The sequence below is a fragment of the Artemia franciscana genome, chromosome 3, assembly GCF_032884065.1.
Source record: "Artemia franciscana chromosome 3, ASM3288406v1, whole genome shotgun sequence".
Classification (NCBI taxonomy): Eukaryota; Metazoa; Arthropoda; class Branchiopoda; order Anostraca; family Artemiidae; genus Artemia; species Artemia franciscana.
In genome coordinates, this window is record NC_088865.1 from 23050855 (window position 1) to 23062840 (window position 11986).

At 35.7% G+C, this 11986-nt stretch overlaps 1 protein-coding gene across 6 annotated transcripts in view; it reads left to right on the forward strand.

Annotated features, from left to right (window-relative positions):
* Window positions 1-10580, forward strand: part of LOC136025036 (alpha-(1,3)-fucosyltransferase C-like) — a 94910-nt gene extending 84330 nt beyond the window's left edge. For all 6 annotated transcript variants that reach the window (XM_065700689.1, XM_065700686.1, XM_065700687.1 and 3 more), the window contains exon 2: window positions 5138-10580. In XM_065700689.1, the coding sequence (XP_065556761.1) occupies window positions 5150-6223 (1074 nt within the window). In that variant the 5' untranslated portion in view covers window positions 5138-5149 and the 3' untranslated portion in view covers window positions 6224-10580. The remainder of the gene's footprint in view (window positions 1-5137) is intronic.
* Window positions 10581-11986: the final 1406 nt, after the last annotated feature.

Here is an 11986-nt window from a genome sequence, read left to right on the forward strand (position 1 = left end):
GGAGCTCATATGGCATGAGGTCTAGCAAAATTATAACAATCAATAGATTGCTTTAAAAGGAAAATCAGAGACTTGATACCGGTCAAGATTTAAGATAAGAGCTCTGAGACACGATGTCCTTCTAAATACCAAAATTCATTAAGATCCGATCACCCATTCGTAAGTTAAAAACAGCTCATTTTTTTTTAATTTCTCCTCTTCCTTCTGCCCCCCAGATGGCCGACTCGGGGAAAACGACTGTTATCAAGTCAATTTGCGCAGGTCCCTGACTCGCCTACCAATTTTCATCGTCCTAGCTCGTCCAGAAGCACCGAACTTGCAAAAGCACTGGACCCCCTAACTCCCCAAAGAGAGCGGGCCCAGTCTTGTTACGTTAATCACCTTTTTTCTTTCTGTGCTTTTTCTTCCCACCAAGTTTCATCCTGATCTTCTTCCAAGATTTCTGGATCCCCCTCCAACTGCCCCCACTGCCACCAGATCTGGTTGGGATTTAAAATAAGAGCTCTGAGGCATGAATTCCTTCTAAATATCAAATTTCATTCAGATCTGATCACCCGTTCGTAAGTTAAAATACCTCAATTTTTCTAATTTTTTCGAATTAATACTCCCCCAACTCCCCCAGAGAGAGCGGATTCAGTCTGGTTATGTCAATCACGTATCTAGAACTTGTGCTTATTATTCCCACCAAGTTTCATCCTGAGCCTCCACTCTAAGCGTTTTCCAATCTTTCCCGTTTCCCTCTCCAACTCCCCCCAATATCACCGGATACTGTCAGTATTTAAAACAAGAGCTCCGAGACGCGAGGTACTTCTAATTATAAAATTTCATCAAGATCCGATCACCCACTTCTAAGTTAAAATACCTCAGTTTTTCAGTTTTTCCTCTCCCTCCAGCCCCTTCCAGATGATCGAATCGGGAACGACTGTTATCAAGTTAATTTGTTCGGGTCCCTGACACGCTTACATATTTTCGTCGTCCTAGCACGTTCAGAAGCACTCGCCAAAGCACTGGAAATCCCCCCAACTCTTCCAAAGAGAGCGGATCCGGTTATGTCCATCACTTATGAATAAGCTTGTGCTTATTCTTTCCATTAAGTTTCATCCCAATCTCTCCACTCTAAGTGTTTTCCAAGATTTCCGGTTTCCAAGATTTCCGTTACCCCCTCCACCCCCATATGTCCCAGATCTGATTCGAATTGAAATTCGAGTATCTGAGACATAAGATCTTTCTATATATCAAATTTCATTAAGATCCGATCCCCATTCGTAAGATAAAGGTACCTCAATTTTCACGATTTCCCATCCCTCCAGCTCCCCCTAAGAAGGTTGAACCGGAGAAACGACTGTTAGCAAGTCAATTTATGCAATTCCTGACACGCTTACCAATTTTTATCGTCCTAGCACGTTCAGAAGCACCGAACTCGCCTAAGCACTGAAAATCCCCCCCCTCCCCAACTCCCTCAAAGAGAGCGGATCCTGTCCGGTTATTTCAATCACGGATCTAGGACTTGGGCTTATTCTTCCCACCAAGTTTCATCCCGACCTCTCCACTCTAAGCTTTTTCCCAGATTTCCGGTTTCCCCCTCCAACTCCCCCCAGTGTCACCGGATCTGGTTGGTATATAAAATAAGAGCTCTGAAGCACGAAATCCTTCTAAATATCAAATTTTATTTAGATACAATCATCTTTTCGGACCCGGTCTGGTCCCTGATACGCCTGCCAAATTTTATCGTCCTAGCTTATCTGGAAGTGCACGAACTAGCAAAATTGGGACCGACAAACAGACAAACGGACAGAAACTGCGATTGCTATATGTCACTTGGTAAATGCCAAGTGCCATAAAAACCGTTTTTTCTACTGAAAGTAAGAAGTGACATCAAAACTTAAAACGAACAGAAAATATGACTTCATATATGACAGAAAATATGCCTTTCCTCTAAAGGTCGCTCTTACGCTAAAGTTTCTTTTTTAACTTTTAAAAGAGGTTATCATTCTAATTAAACATCCTTTGTGATTCACGAGTCATTTTTAAACAACTGGAACAAAAATCAAACTTTGGTTATTGTAGGGTCATTAAAAAAAAAAGAAGTAAAATTAATAAGCAAATTTCGTTTTAATTATTCATATACGGTAAGCCAAATTCAAAACCTGCATTAATTCAAAAACGTTCCGAAATTAAATAGAAAAAACAAGTTTTGAAAGTAAGGAGCGACATTAAAACTTAAAACGAACAGAAGTTATTCGGTATATAAAAGGGGCTGGATGGTCGCTCCTCAACGCTTCGCTCTTTACGCTAAAGTTTTATTTTAGAAAGTAGAGTTGTGGGAAAGAGTCAAATTTCAGTGTAAAGAGCGGGGCGTTGAGGAGGGGACAGTCCTTTTTTATACCGAATAATTACTGTTCGTTTTAAATTTTAATGTCGCTCCTTACTTTTAGTTAACAAAAACTTGTTCTTTTATTTAATACCTTAAAAAAGGCACTACACATTCAATTTTCGTTCGAATGATCCTCATCCCAACATTCTAAGACTATTGGTTTGATATAATCACTCATGGGAAAAAAGAAACAAATAAACACACATCCATGATTATCCTTTTTGGAAAAAATACAAAATGTCGTATTTTGTTGGTACGGATTGGAATCTCTATAGCAAGGTTTTTAATATTCTGAATTGGATGGTGTGATTTTCATCAAGGTCAATTGCCCTTTTGTGTTGGTTTTTCACCCTTTTTTCGATAACTAGGCAAATTTTTCCAGAATCATAACTTTTGGTGGTTGACTTTTAACTTTGAGTTTTACATATTTATAGCAGCCATAATAAGACAATTCTTCTTATATATGTTTTGTCATCAAACGCCTTTTGTTAGATTTTATGTTGTGGTTAACCCAACCATAGGAGAAACATCACGGATTTTTCTTCTTACTTGCAGTTTGTTACCATGAACCGAATGATGCATTCGTCCATAACGTTGTCTGTTGTCTTTATGTTTGGTGGGATTATTTATTTTATTTTTGTTCGTTTTGTGTGCTCTTTGTTCATTCCTCGTAATTTCTGTTCGTTTTAAGTTTGACAACTTCTTTGTTTAACTTTTTTGTTGGACAGCTTCTTTTTAATTAATTGCTGAAAAAGAATCTTAAATATTACTAATTTAAGATTATTCTTAATTTCTAAATCGTGTTTAACTTGTTTTGGGAACCTAATAAGCTTTTTTTCTAGTTGTAAAACAATCGATTTACAAAACTCGTGATTGTAATAAGACTATTACAGTCTAAGACTATTGGCAATAGTTCTAAGACTATTGGTTTGATATAATCACTCATGGGAAAAAAGAAACAAATAAACACACATCTATGATTATCCTTTTTGGAAAAAATACAAAATGTCGTATTTTGTTGGTACGGCTTGGAATCTCTATAGCAAGGTTTTTAATATTCTGAATTGGATGGTGTGATTTTCATCAAGGTCAATTGCCCTTTTGTGTTGGTTTTTCACCCTTTTTTCGATAACCATGCTAATTTTTCCAGAATCATAACTTTTGGTGGTTAACTTTTAACTTTGAGTTTTACATATTTATAGCAGCCATAATAAGACAATTCTTCTTATATATGTTTTGTCATCAAACGCCTTTTGTTAGATTTTATGTTATGGTTAACCCAACCATAGGAGAAACATCACGGATTTTTCTTCTTACTTGCAGTTTGTTACCATGAACCGAATGATGCATTCGTCCATACCGTTGTCTGTTGTCTTTATGTTTGGTGGGATTATTTATTTTATTTTTGTTCGTTTTGTGTGCTCTTTGTTCATTCCTCGTAATTTCTGTTCGTTTTAAGTTTGACAACTTCTTTGTTTAACTTTTTTTGTTGGACAACTTCTTTTTAATTAATTGCTGAAAAAGAATCTTAAATATTACTAATTGAAGATTGTTCTTAATTTCTAACTCGTGTTTAACTTGTTTTGGGAACCTAATAAGCTTTTTTTCTAGTTGTAAAACAATCGATTTACAAAACTCGTGATTGTACTTTGGTCTGAGTCTTTTGTTCATTTATCTTCGAACAATTAATTAGTAACGATGAATCGTAAATAATCATTGTAGTGTATTGGTCTTTGGGCTAGTTGCAGTTTTTGTATCACAGTACATTACTAAATCTTAATCTAGCCCTTGTCAAATGTATACATGGATGCATTTGGAATAATAATTGGTTTGCCTCGAACTTTGTGTGTATTGGTCAGAAATAGGAGGTTGGTCTGTTAGGGCTTTTGGGCTGTCCTTAGTTTTCAAAGCTGTACCTGGAGTGGGGCTACCCAGTTTGAACCCCACGCCGAATTTTTTTTCATTTCGTATCAAGGTAAAAAAGCATATTCAAACAAATTTCTTCTGTGTTTTGTTCAGGTCTTTTGTGTACCCGCTCTCCCAGACGAAAATACCTTCACCCCTCCCCCGAAAAAATTCGTGGATACGGTCCCTGTTAGCATTTTTGCCTATTTGAAAGAGTTGTATCTGGAAAAAAGGTAGAAATAAATCAACTTATACACATGCCACATTCACGTGGTTGCACAGTCACACAAACCCATTATTCGAAGTTGAGTCCAAAGACTGCACCATGTTTATAGTTGATATTGAGCACTGGTTTTATGTCGCCCCACCGCACAGATTAGTCAAACAGATTATAGCTGTAAATATAGTTATAAAACTATTTTGTTTTTAATTTAGCGTCGTGGCATGGCTCAACAGCAGGAGCGTAATTTGCTATAGAGCGGGGAGGGGGGCACCTGCCGTTCCAGACCTTTATTGCCTCCTCCTCCAGCTGAAATTTAGTGTCTTCAAAAATCTCGTCAAACTAAGATAGGCCTACGTAACTCAAGTATAATTAGAAACGGATCAGTTTTCTTTAGTATGCTTTTGCCTGTATATGGTACTATATACATTTTGCACTTGGTCACATTGACTTGACTTGGGAAAACTGGCTCCTAGTTTGCTCCCCCCCCCTTGATTCTGACGAAATTGCGCTCCTGCCCAGCGGTCTAATAGCCTCCAGTTAGGAAAACTGGCAAATGGCTGAATTTGTTTCTCTCTAATTTTTGCTTAAATGTACATAATTTTAAATATTTATTCTAAAGTTCTTTTTTTCTTCAGATTCTTCAGACTATGTATGCTAAGTTCATATTCGTTTGGATATTAGGATTTGCAACGCTGATGATTGTTTTAACATCATATTTGGCTTCAATTCATGATGACAATTTTGAGCAGAATGTTTCGAGGTTGCAACTAACAAATTCAACTAAAGTCATACTTTTATGGAACCCATTTTTTGAATCTCTTGACTATGGTTTTGGTTTTGGAGATGTACCTTTTAGACAAAACAAGTGCGAATACACTAATTGCTATATCACAAATAACACATCATATAGATCTCCCTTTGAATTTGATGCTATTGTTTTTCATGCTCCTCGTTTAAAGCTTTTTCCAGCCATGTCGACTCGAACCTACCGTCAAAGATATGTGTTCTTTTCCATGGAATCTCCAGAAAATTTTAAAACAAACCAATTTTTTGATAATTTCTTTAATTGGACAATTACCTATAGGAATGATTCGGATATCTATTCTCCGTTTTATGGAGAAATTAAGAGAAGAGAAAAAATTATTGAGCTGGAACACAAAAAGTTTACTAAAAAGAAAGGGGTAGCTTGGATGGTTAGTAACTGTGTAACACCCAGTGGTAGAGAAGACTATGTTCAAGAACTACGTAGACATATTCCAGTTGATGTATATGGTAAGTGTGGGACCAATAATTGTCCAAAACAACATAAAAAAAAGTGTTACGAGATGATTGAAAGAGATTATAAGTTTTATCTGTCTTTTGAAAATTCACTTTGCAAAGATTATGTGACTGAAAAATTATTTAATATACTTCAATATGATATCATACCTGTTGTATATGGTGCGGCCGAATATGAAAGAATTTTACCTCCAAATTCATACATTAACGCTTTAGACTACGATCCTTATGAATTGGCGAATCTTTTGAGAGACATTGGAGATGATCCAAATAAATATCGAAAATATTTGAAGTGGAAAGAAGAATATGGAGTGAATTTGAAAATAAAACACGCTTTTTGCGAGCTGTGCAAAAAATTGCATACTGACATTCAAATTAAGTTCTATAGAGATTTTAACAAATGGTGGATAGATGGCAGTAAGTGCACCCAAGGACCCATCTAAAATTGTAAGCTCCTTTATTCTGACCCCCTTCCATTCTATGTTTTTCACGTTATGCACCAACTATATTTCAATAGCTTACGTATTCGAGTTTTAACTATGATCGCGTCTTGTTTGTAAAAATATTTGAATTTGGACGTCTTAAATGCCTTTAAAATTTCGTGACTAATTTAAAGCTTCAAATACTGGGTTACCTTTGATCTTGAATTGTTGTTCTTGGCCTGATGCATTTGTATTCCTCCTGTTAATTTTTTTGCAACTGGTAGTGATGAGCTGATGTACAAGTTTTCCTTGATTCTGAAACGCAATTCAATCTGACACATCCGATTCTACCTCACATTACAGATTCCGACGTGTTTCTAATTTCTTAGACACATCAAATGTATTAGATTATGTATCAGTATCAATCTACAATTCTTTCATATGCACCGGGGGGGGGGACAAGCGGTCTTGTAGACCTTCTTCGATAAATATTAGATTATGGTCGCTTTACCTTTAATAATTCTTTGCTTTTATTTTAAGACCCGTTGATTTTTATTTGATTCTTTCTTTTTTTTTATTACCACAGAAGGAAAAGACAGTGTCGGGTTTTATGATAAAAAATTGCTGACGTTAATTTTGTAATTTCTCCTTATATTTGGTCACTATTGCCATGCCCCTTTTTGTGTTCATTTAAGTGTTGATTTCGATTTTAGGAAATTACTCGATTTTGTCGACTTTTATCCCATCAGTAGCAGTTTTATGTTAAAAATTACTCTAAATTCATTTTAAAACTGTTTGTGTTCTAAACTGTAGTCACAGTCTAACTGTAAGTCTAATTTGGACAGGGCAACTGTGGATAGTTTCAAATTAAGAAAAGTCCACAAATGTAGTGGTCTAAATTAGTTTTGTCTTTACACTCTAGGGCCCGACCGATATTGATTTTTGGGTTCCAATGCTGGTAGGTAGGTAGGAAGGTATGCATTTATTTCAACCAAAAAATTACAAAAAATGTACTACAATCAACATTATGCTGCTCAGTTTTGGGACCTAAAATGCCCCTGTTAAGCATCGAAACAACAACATATAAATGATAACTTATTCATTTAAGATCAAAGAAATACGCAAAAAAGAAAAATCAGACGGAAAACTATCCAGTCTCTGAACTGTCATCTCTCATCTTAGAAAAAAACAACAAAAACAAAGGGATAAACTTTAGCTACAATAATTTACAAATTACTCAAAAAATACTTTTTTGTTCTTTCTTTAAATAACATAAGGTTTTCAGACCACCTAACACTTTGGGATTGAGTTCCAAATATCAACACCTACATGTTTAACCATAAATCCAGATCGTGGTGTATGCCTGATTTTACTAGTCAACTGTTCAGAGTTCTTAGTAGAATAATCATGATAATTTGAATTACATCGATGAAAACTTCTAAAATACCGAGGAGACAATCCATTTAAAACCTGATGTACAGAAATAAAATATACTGATACTTAATATAATTAATATTCAAAATTTCTGGATCTCTAAAATAATTTTTAGTTCTACCACACACAAGATACTCACCCAAACTTCTAAATGCCTTATTCTGCACAATCTGGACGCTTTTCACATGACTAGAAAATTTGCTTGCATACAATGAACACCCATACACTAAATAAGGATGAGCAATCGAATAATGAATTGCTTTCAGAACATGCAGAGAAAAAAAAATTGTGAAATCTTCTTAAAATACTAACTCCGCGAGCCAGCTTTGAAGATATAACATTGCAATGATTAATCCAACTAAAATTTACATCAAAATAAATTCCTAGATATCTACCTTGAAAAACCTGACTGTTGGAAACACCTTGTAAAAAAGAATACTATGACAATTATTTACAACTTCACCAATGTGACTAAAAATCATATAATTAGTCTTCTCAATATTCACTGCAATAAAACTATGCTTCGTGAATTGAGATAAATTCTCCTCTGTGAATTGAGTTGTATTGGTTTCCTCTATAAGATCCTTAATAGATTTCGCAATCACTGTAAGTGCTGTGTCATCTGCGAATGATGTAACTGCGGCATCAGGAAGGTAAAAATGTATTGTATCCACCTATATCAAAAGCAGTAAAGGTCCTAATACAGAGCCTTGGGGCACTCCACAATTCACATTGAAGGCTTTCCCTATCACATCATATATCGTAACTCTGTTGGACCTACCATGCAGGTAAGACCTAAACCATTCCAAATTATTTTCGTGGACTCTTAAACAAGGTAACCTAATTAATAAAAGATTAAAAGCAACTGAATCAAATACTTTTCTAAAATCTCTGAATACAGTAAGAGGGATAAGATTCCTTTCTAGGGCACTATCAATGCACTCCATTAGATGATATGCCGCTTGAACAGTTGAATTTCTAGTTCTGAAACGAACAGTGACTCACTTAATATTTCGAGCTTGTCTAAATATTCATGCAGCCCTCGATGTACCATTTTCTCGTATATCTTCGAGAATAGTGGTAACAAGCTTATAGGTAATCAGTTCGTCATATCTTACTTATTGCCTGATTTGAACGGTGGTAGGACCTTCGCTTGTTTAAGTGCATCAGGGAATTGGCCGACTTCAAGTGACAGGCTAACAAGGTAAAGAAGACATGGTAGTAGAAACGCTAAAACTACTTTGAATGCTTTCAGAATCAAACCGTCAATACCAGCAGTAAAAGTTCTTCACAATTTTTTGTGACTTCACTTCAAGTTCTTCACAATTTTTGCTAACTATTCAATTGGCGCTTTCTCAAATTGAAAGTTCTGATGTTATCCTCGATTATCTCCAAAGAGCGTCTCACTTTTCGCTGGGTCTCCGCGGGAAGTGTCTTCCTTGATTTTACTTCCAATACTAGAGAAAATTTACCAAATTCGTCATCAATCTGCTGCTTATCAGTGACTGTAATACCTTTGATAGCGATACCATTTATGAGGCCATCATCTTCCTTTATGCCTTTAAACACGCCGTTAATAATCTGCCAAGTGCCCCGCATATCTCTTTTCTGTTCATTAAATTTTTCAATTTAATATTTCTTTTTTTTTAGAACGTCATAACTTATTCATTAAATTTTGTTGACGAATATATTCATTTTTACTTTCTTCAGATGAGTCATTTAAACTTTTGAAAAAGCCAGCGTTCCGAGCCTTTATAGCTTCAACAACTTCATAATAAATCCAGGGTTTTCGGGGAATATCTCGTTCTTTTTTCCTAGCCGGCTTCAAGGGGTAAGTAGAATCAAATAATAAATAATAAGGATAAAGATCCTCCAGAGCCATTGCTGGCGCATAGGGCGTCGAATCGACGTTTCAGTTGCTGGGTCTTTTACAGGACCAAGTAGCAAGCTTGTGAATCTGAGAATGTGAAATTCTGAGAATCAAATACTGGAGTAATTATTCCAAGACAATTGTCGAGGGCACGCGAGGGATCCAATTCTTCATACACTTTCTCCTACGACAGTGCGCTCATTTGTTCGCGGAATTTACGCAGATTTACCGGCCAAAGATCTCTTATAAGTTTACGCCTAGTCTTTTCATGATTCAGGCTTCGTCGCTTTATTGCACATGATCCTGGATGGATCATGATATCACAATAAGAATCAGGTACTACATTTGAAGGAAGAAACACATTATCAATAAGAGTAGCAGAATATTCAGTTATTCTAGATGAAAGGCGATTCATAGGAAAGTAACCATACGATAACATCAAGTTAAAAAATTCAAAATTATAACTTCAAACTTAGCAAATTAAAATCGCCCGTGAATATACACTCATTTTTTTCAGACAGAAGTTTACATAAATAATCATCAGACAAAACAAGGAACTCAACCGAGGGAGTACTAGGTGGTTTATAAACCAAACAAATTGCTATATTTTATCCTAATGAATTACAGTTTCAGCTGAAAAATTTTTAGCTTTACCTTCAATCCAAAGGCATAAATTATCCCTCTTTTCAAATTTTATTCCATTTTTCAGCAAAAAAGACAAACCTTTGTCCCACTCGATTTCTCACCTTCGAAATCATTTGGTATCCTGGAAAAATGTAAGACAAGAGACAGCTTTCCATGGACAAAAACATTTTGCAAACACCTAATACATCAACACTACTATTCACAGCAGACACAAAATTTTTAAAACCCTCAAATATCAAGTTTTCGAGGAAATCAACCACCATGTGTGAAATATACGCTTAGTGTGTTTTGGTTTAGGAGAGTCAAACTATGAATTTAATGATTAACATTTTAATGTTAATCGAGTTCTCACCTTCGAAATCATTTGATTTTCACCTAATACATCAACACTACTATTCACAGCAGACAAAAAAAAAAAAAATTAAAACCCTCAAATATCAAGTTTTGGAGGAAATCAACAACCATGTGTGAAATATACACTTAGTGTATTTTGGTTTAGGAGAGTCAAACTATGATTTTAATTATTAACATTTTAATCCTCTCAGAAAATTCCCTAGATAGTCCTTGGACCATCATGAGTTGAAAGAGTTCGATAGGGTCATGGGAGTGAAACGTTTGCGGAGGAATAAAAAATTTAAAGAAAAAAGATCAGAAATTGTTTTTTAAGGCTAACGAAAATACTGAAAACAAATTGAATATTTCGGGAAGACAACCCCGTTCAGCGCGAACAGAAAGTCTCAAGAAAACCAAACTACACGGAGAGTCAACGTGAAAAATGAACGAATAAAAGCCAAAATTAGAGCATAAATAAAATTCGATAAAAACCAAGATTAGAAGTTAGAACCTAACACCAAAGGCGAATCACTCACCAATATCGACGACTAATTTTAATCATCGTTTCTCATTCACAAGATCTGAGGAGTTGAAGGCGCGTTTCATTTTGTGAATGCGAAGGTGATTCAAGAGTTGTGTTTTCAGGCATCAGGTTTGAAGCGGGTTTGACAAAAGTCGTTTGCAGGTTCTCTGTGTTCAACCCGGCAAAATTTTAAAACGTTTTCATACTACGGGCTCCAAGCGTGTTGGACACGGGCTCCTTAAAATTATAATGCGCCGGCATAACATGCCTAAACACGAGTTCTGAGAAGACATTCGCCCGTGTTTAACACGACAATCTGCACAACCCGTGTCGAACTCCGTGCTAGATGTGGGTGGCCTGAAAACAAGGCTAAGGTTTATCTCATGAGAGATAAAAGTGCTAGATTTTCGTTTGAGAAAACCGAAATATGAATCACTTATTCTTAGTCTCCAGTATCTCTGTTCCAAGCTAGATAATTTTGTCATTTGTGGTCCCAAAAGCCTCTTTGTAGTGCTGGACGATACCTTTGTCATTCGGGATTAAACTAGTTTGGTTAAGTAAAAATAGTATTGGTCTCGGTGGTCATAATTGTGTTCCGCAAGGGCTGAGTCAAAATTTTCTGTTTTATTTTTCCGCTTTTTAAGGGCATTATCATATGAAGTAGAGTGCTGAGTTATTCTATCTTTAAACCGTTGTTTAGTCTTTCTGATGGACCACAGGAGCAAGGAATTCTGTAGACACGGAGTTTTCAACTCTCGGGATAGGGTCTTAACCTTGATAAATTTGTGAAGTGATGGTTTTACCGGGTCTATATTAAGTGCGTACGTTATTTTTCCCTAGATTTTTTGCAATTTGGTCTGAAACCTCTTTTGCATAAGGGAGACCAAGATAAACCGACTTTTTATTTTGATCTGTGTTTTCTGTTTGAGTTTTTGATAACTTTTTGTTACGTTTTTCAATCACAAAATTTATTAAACTA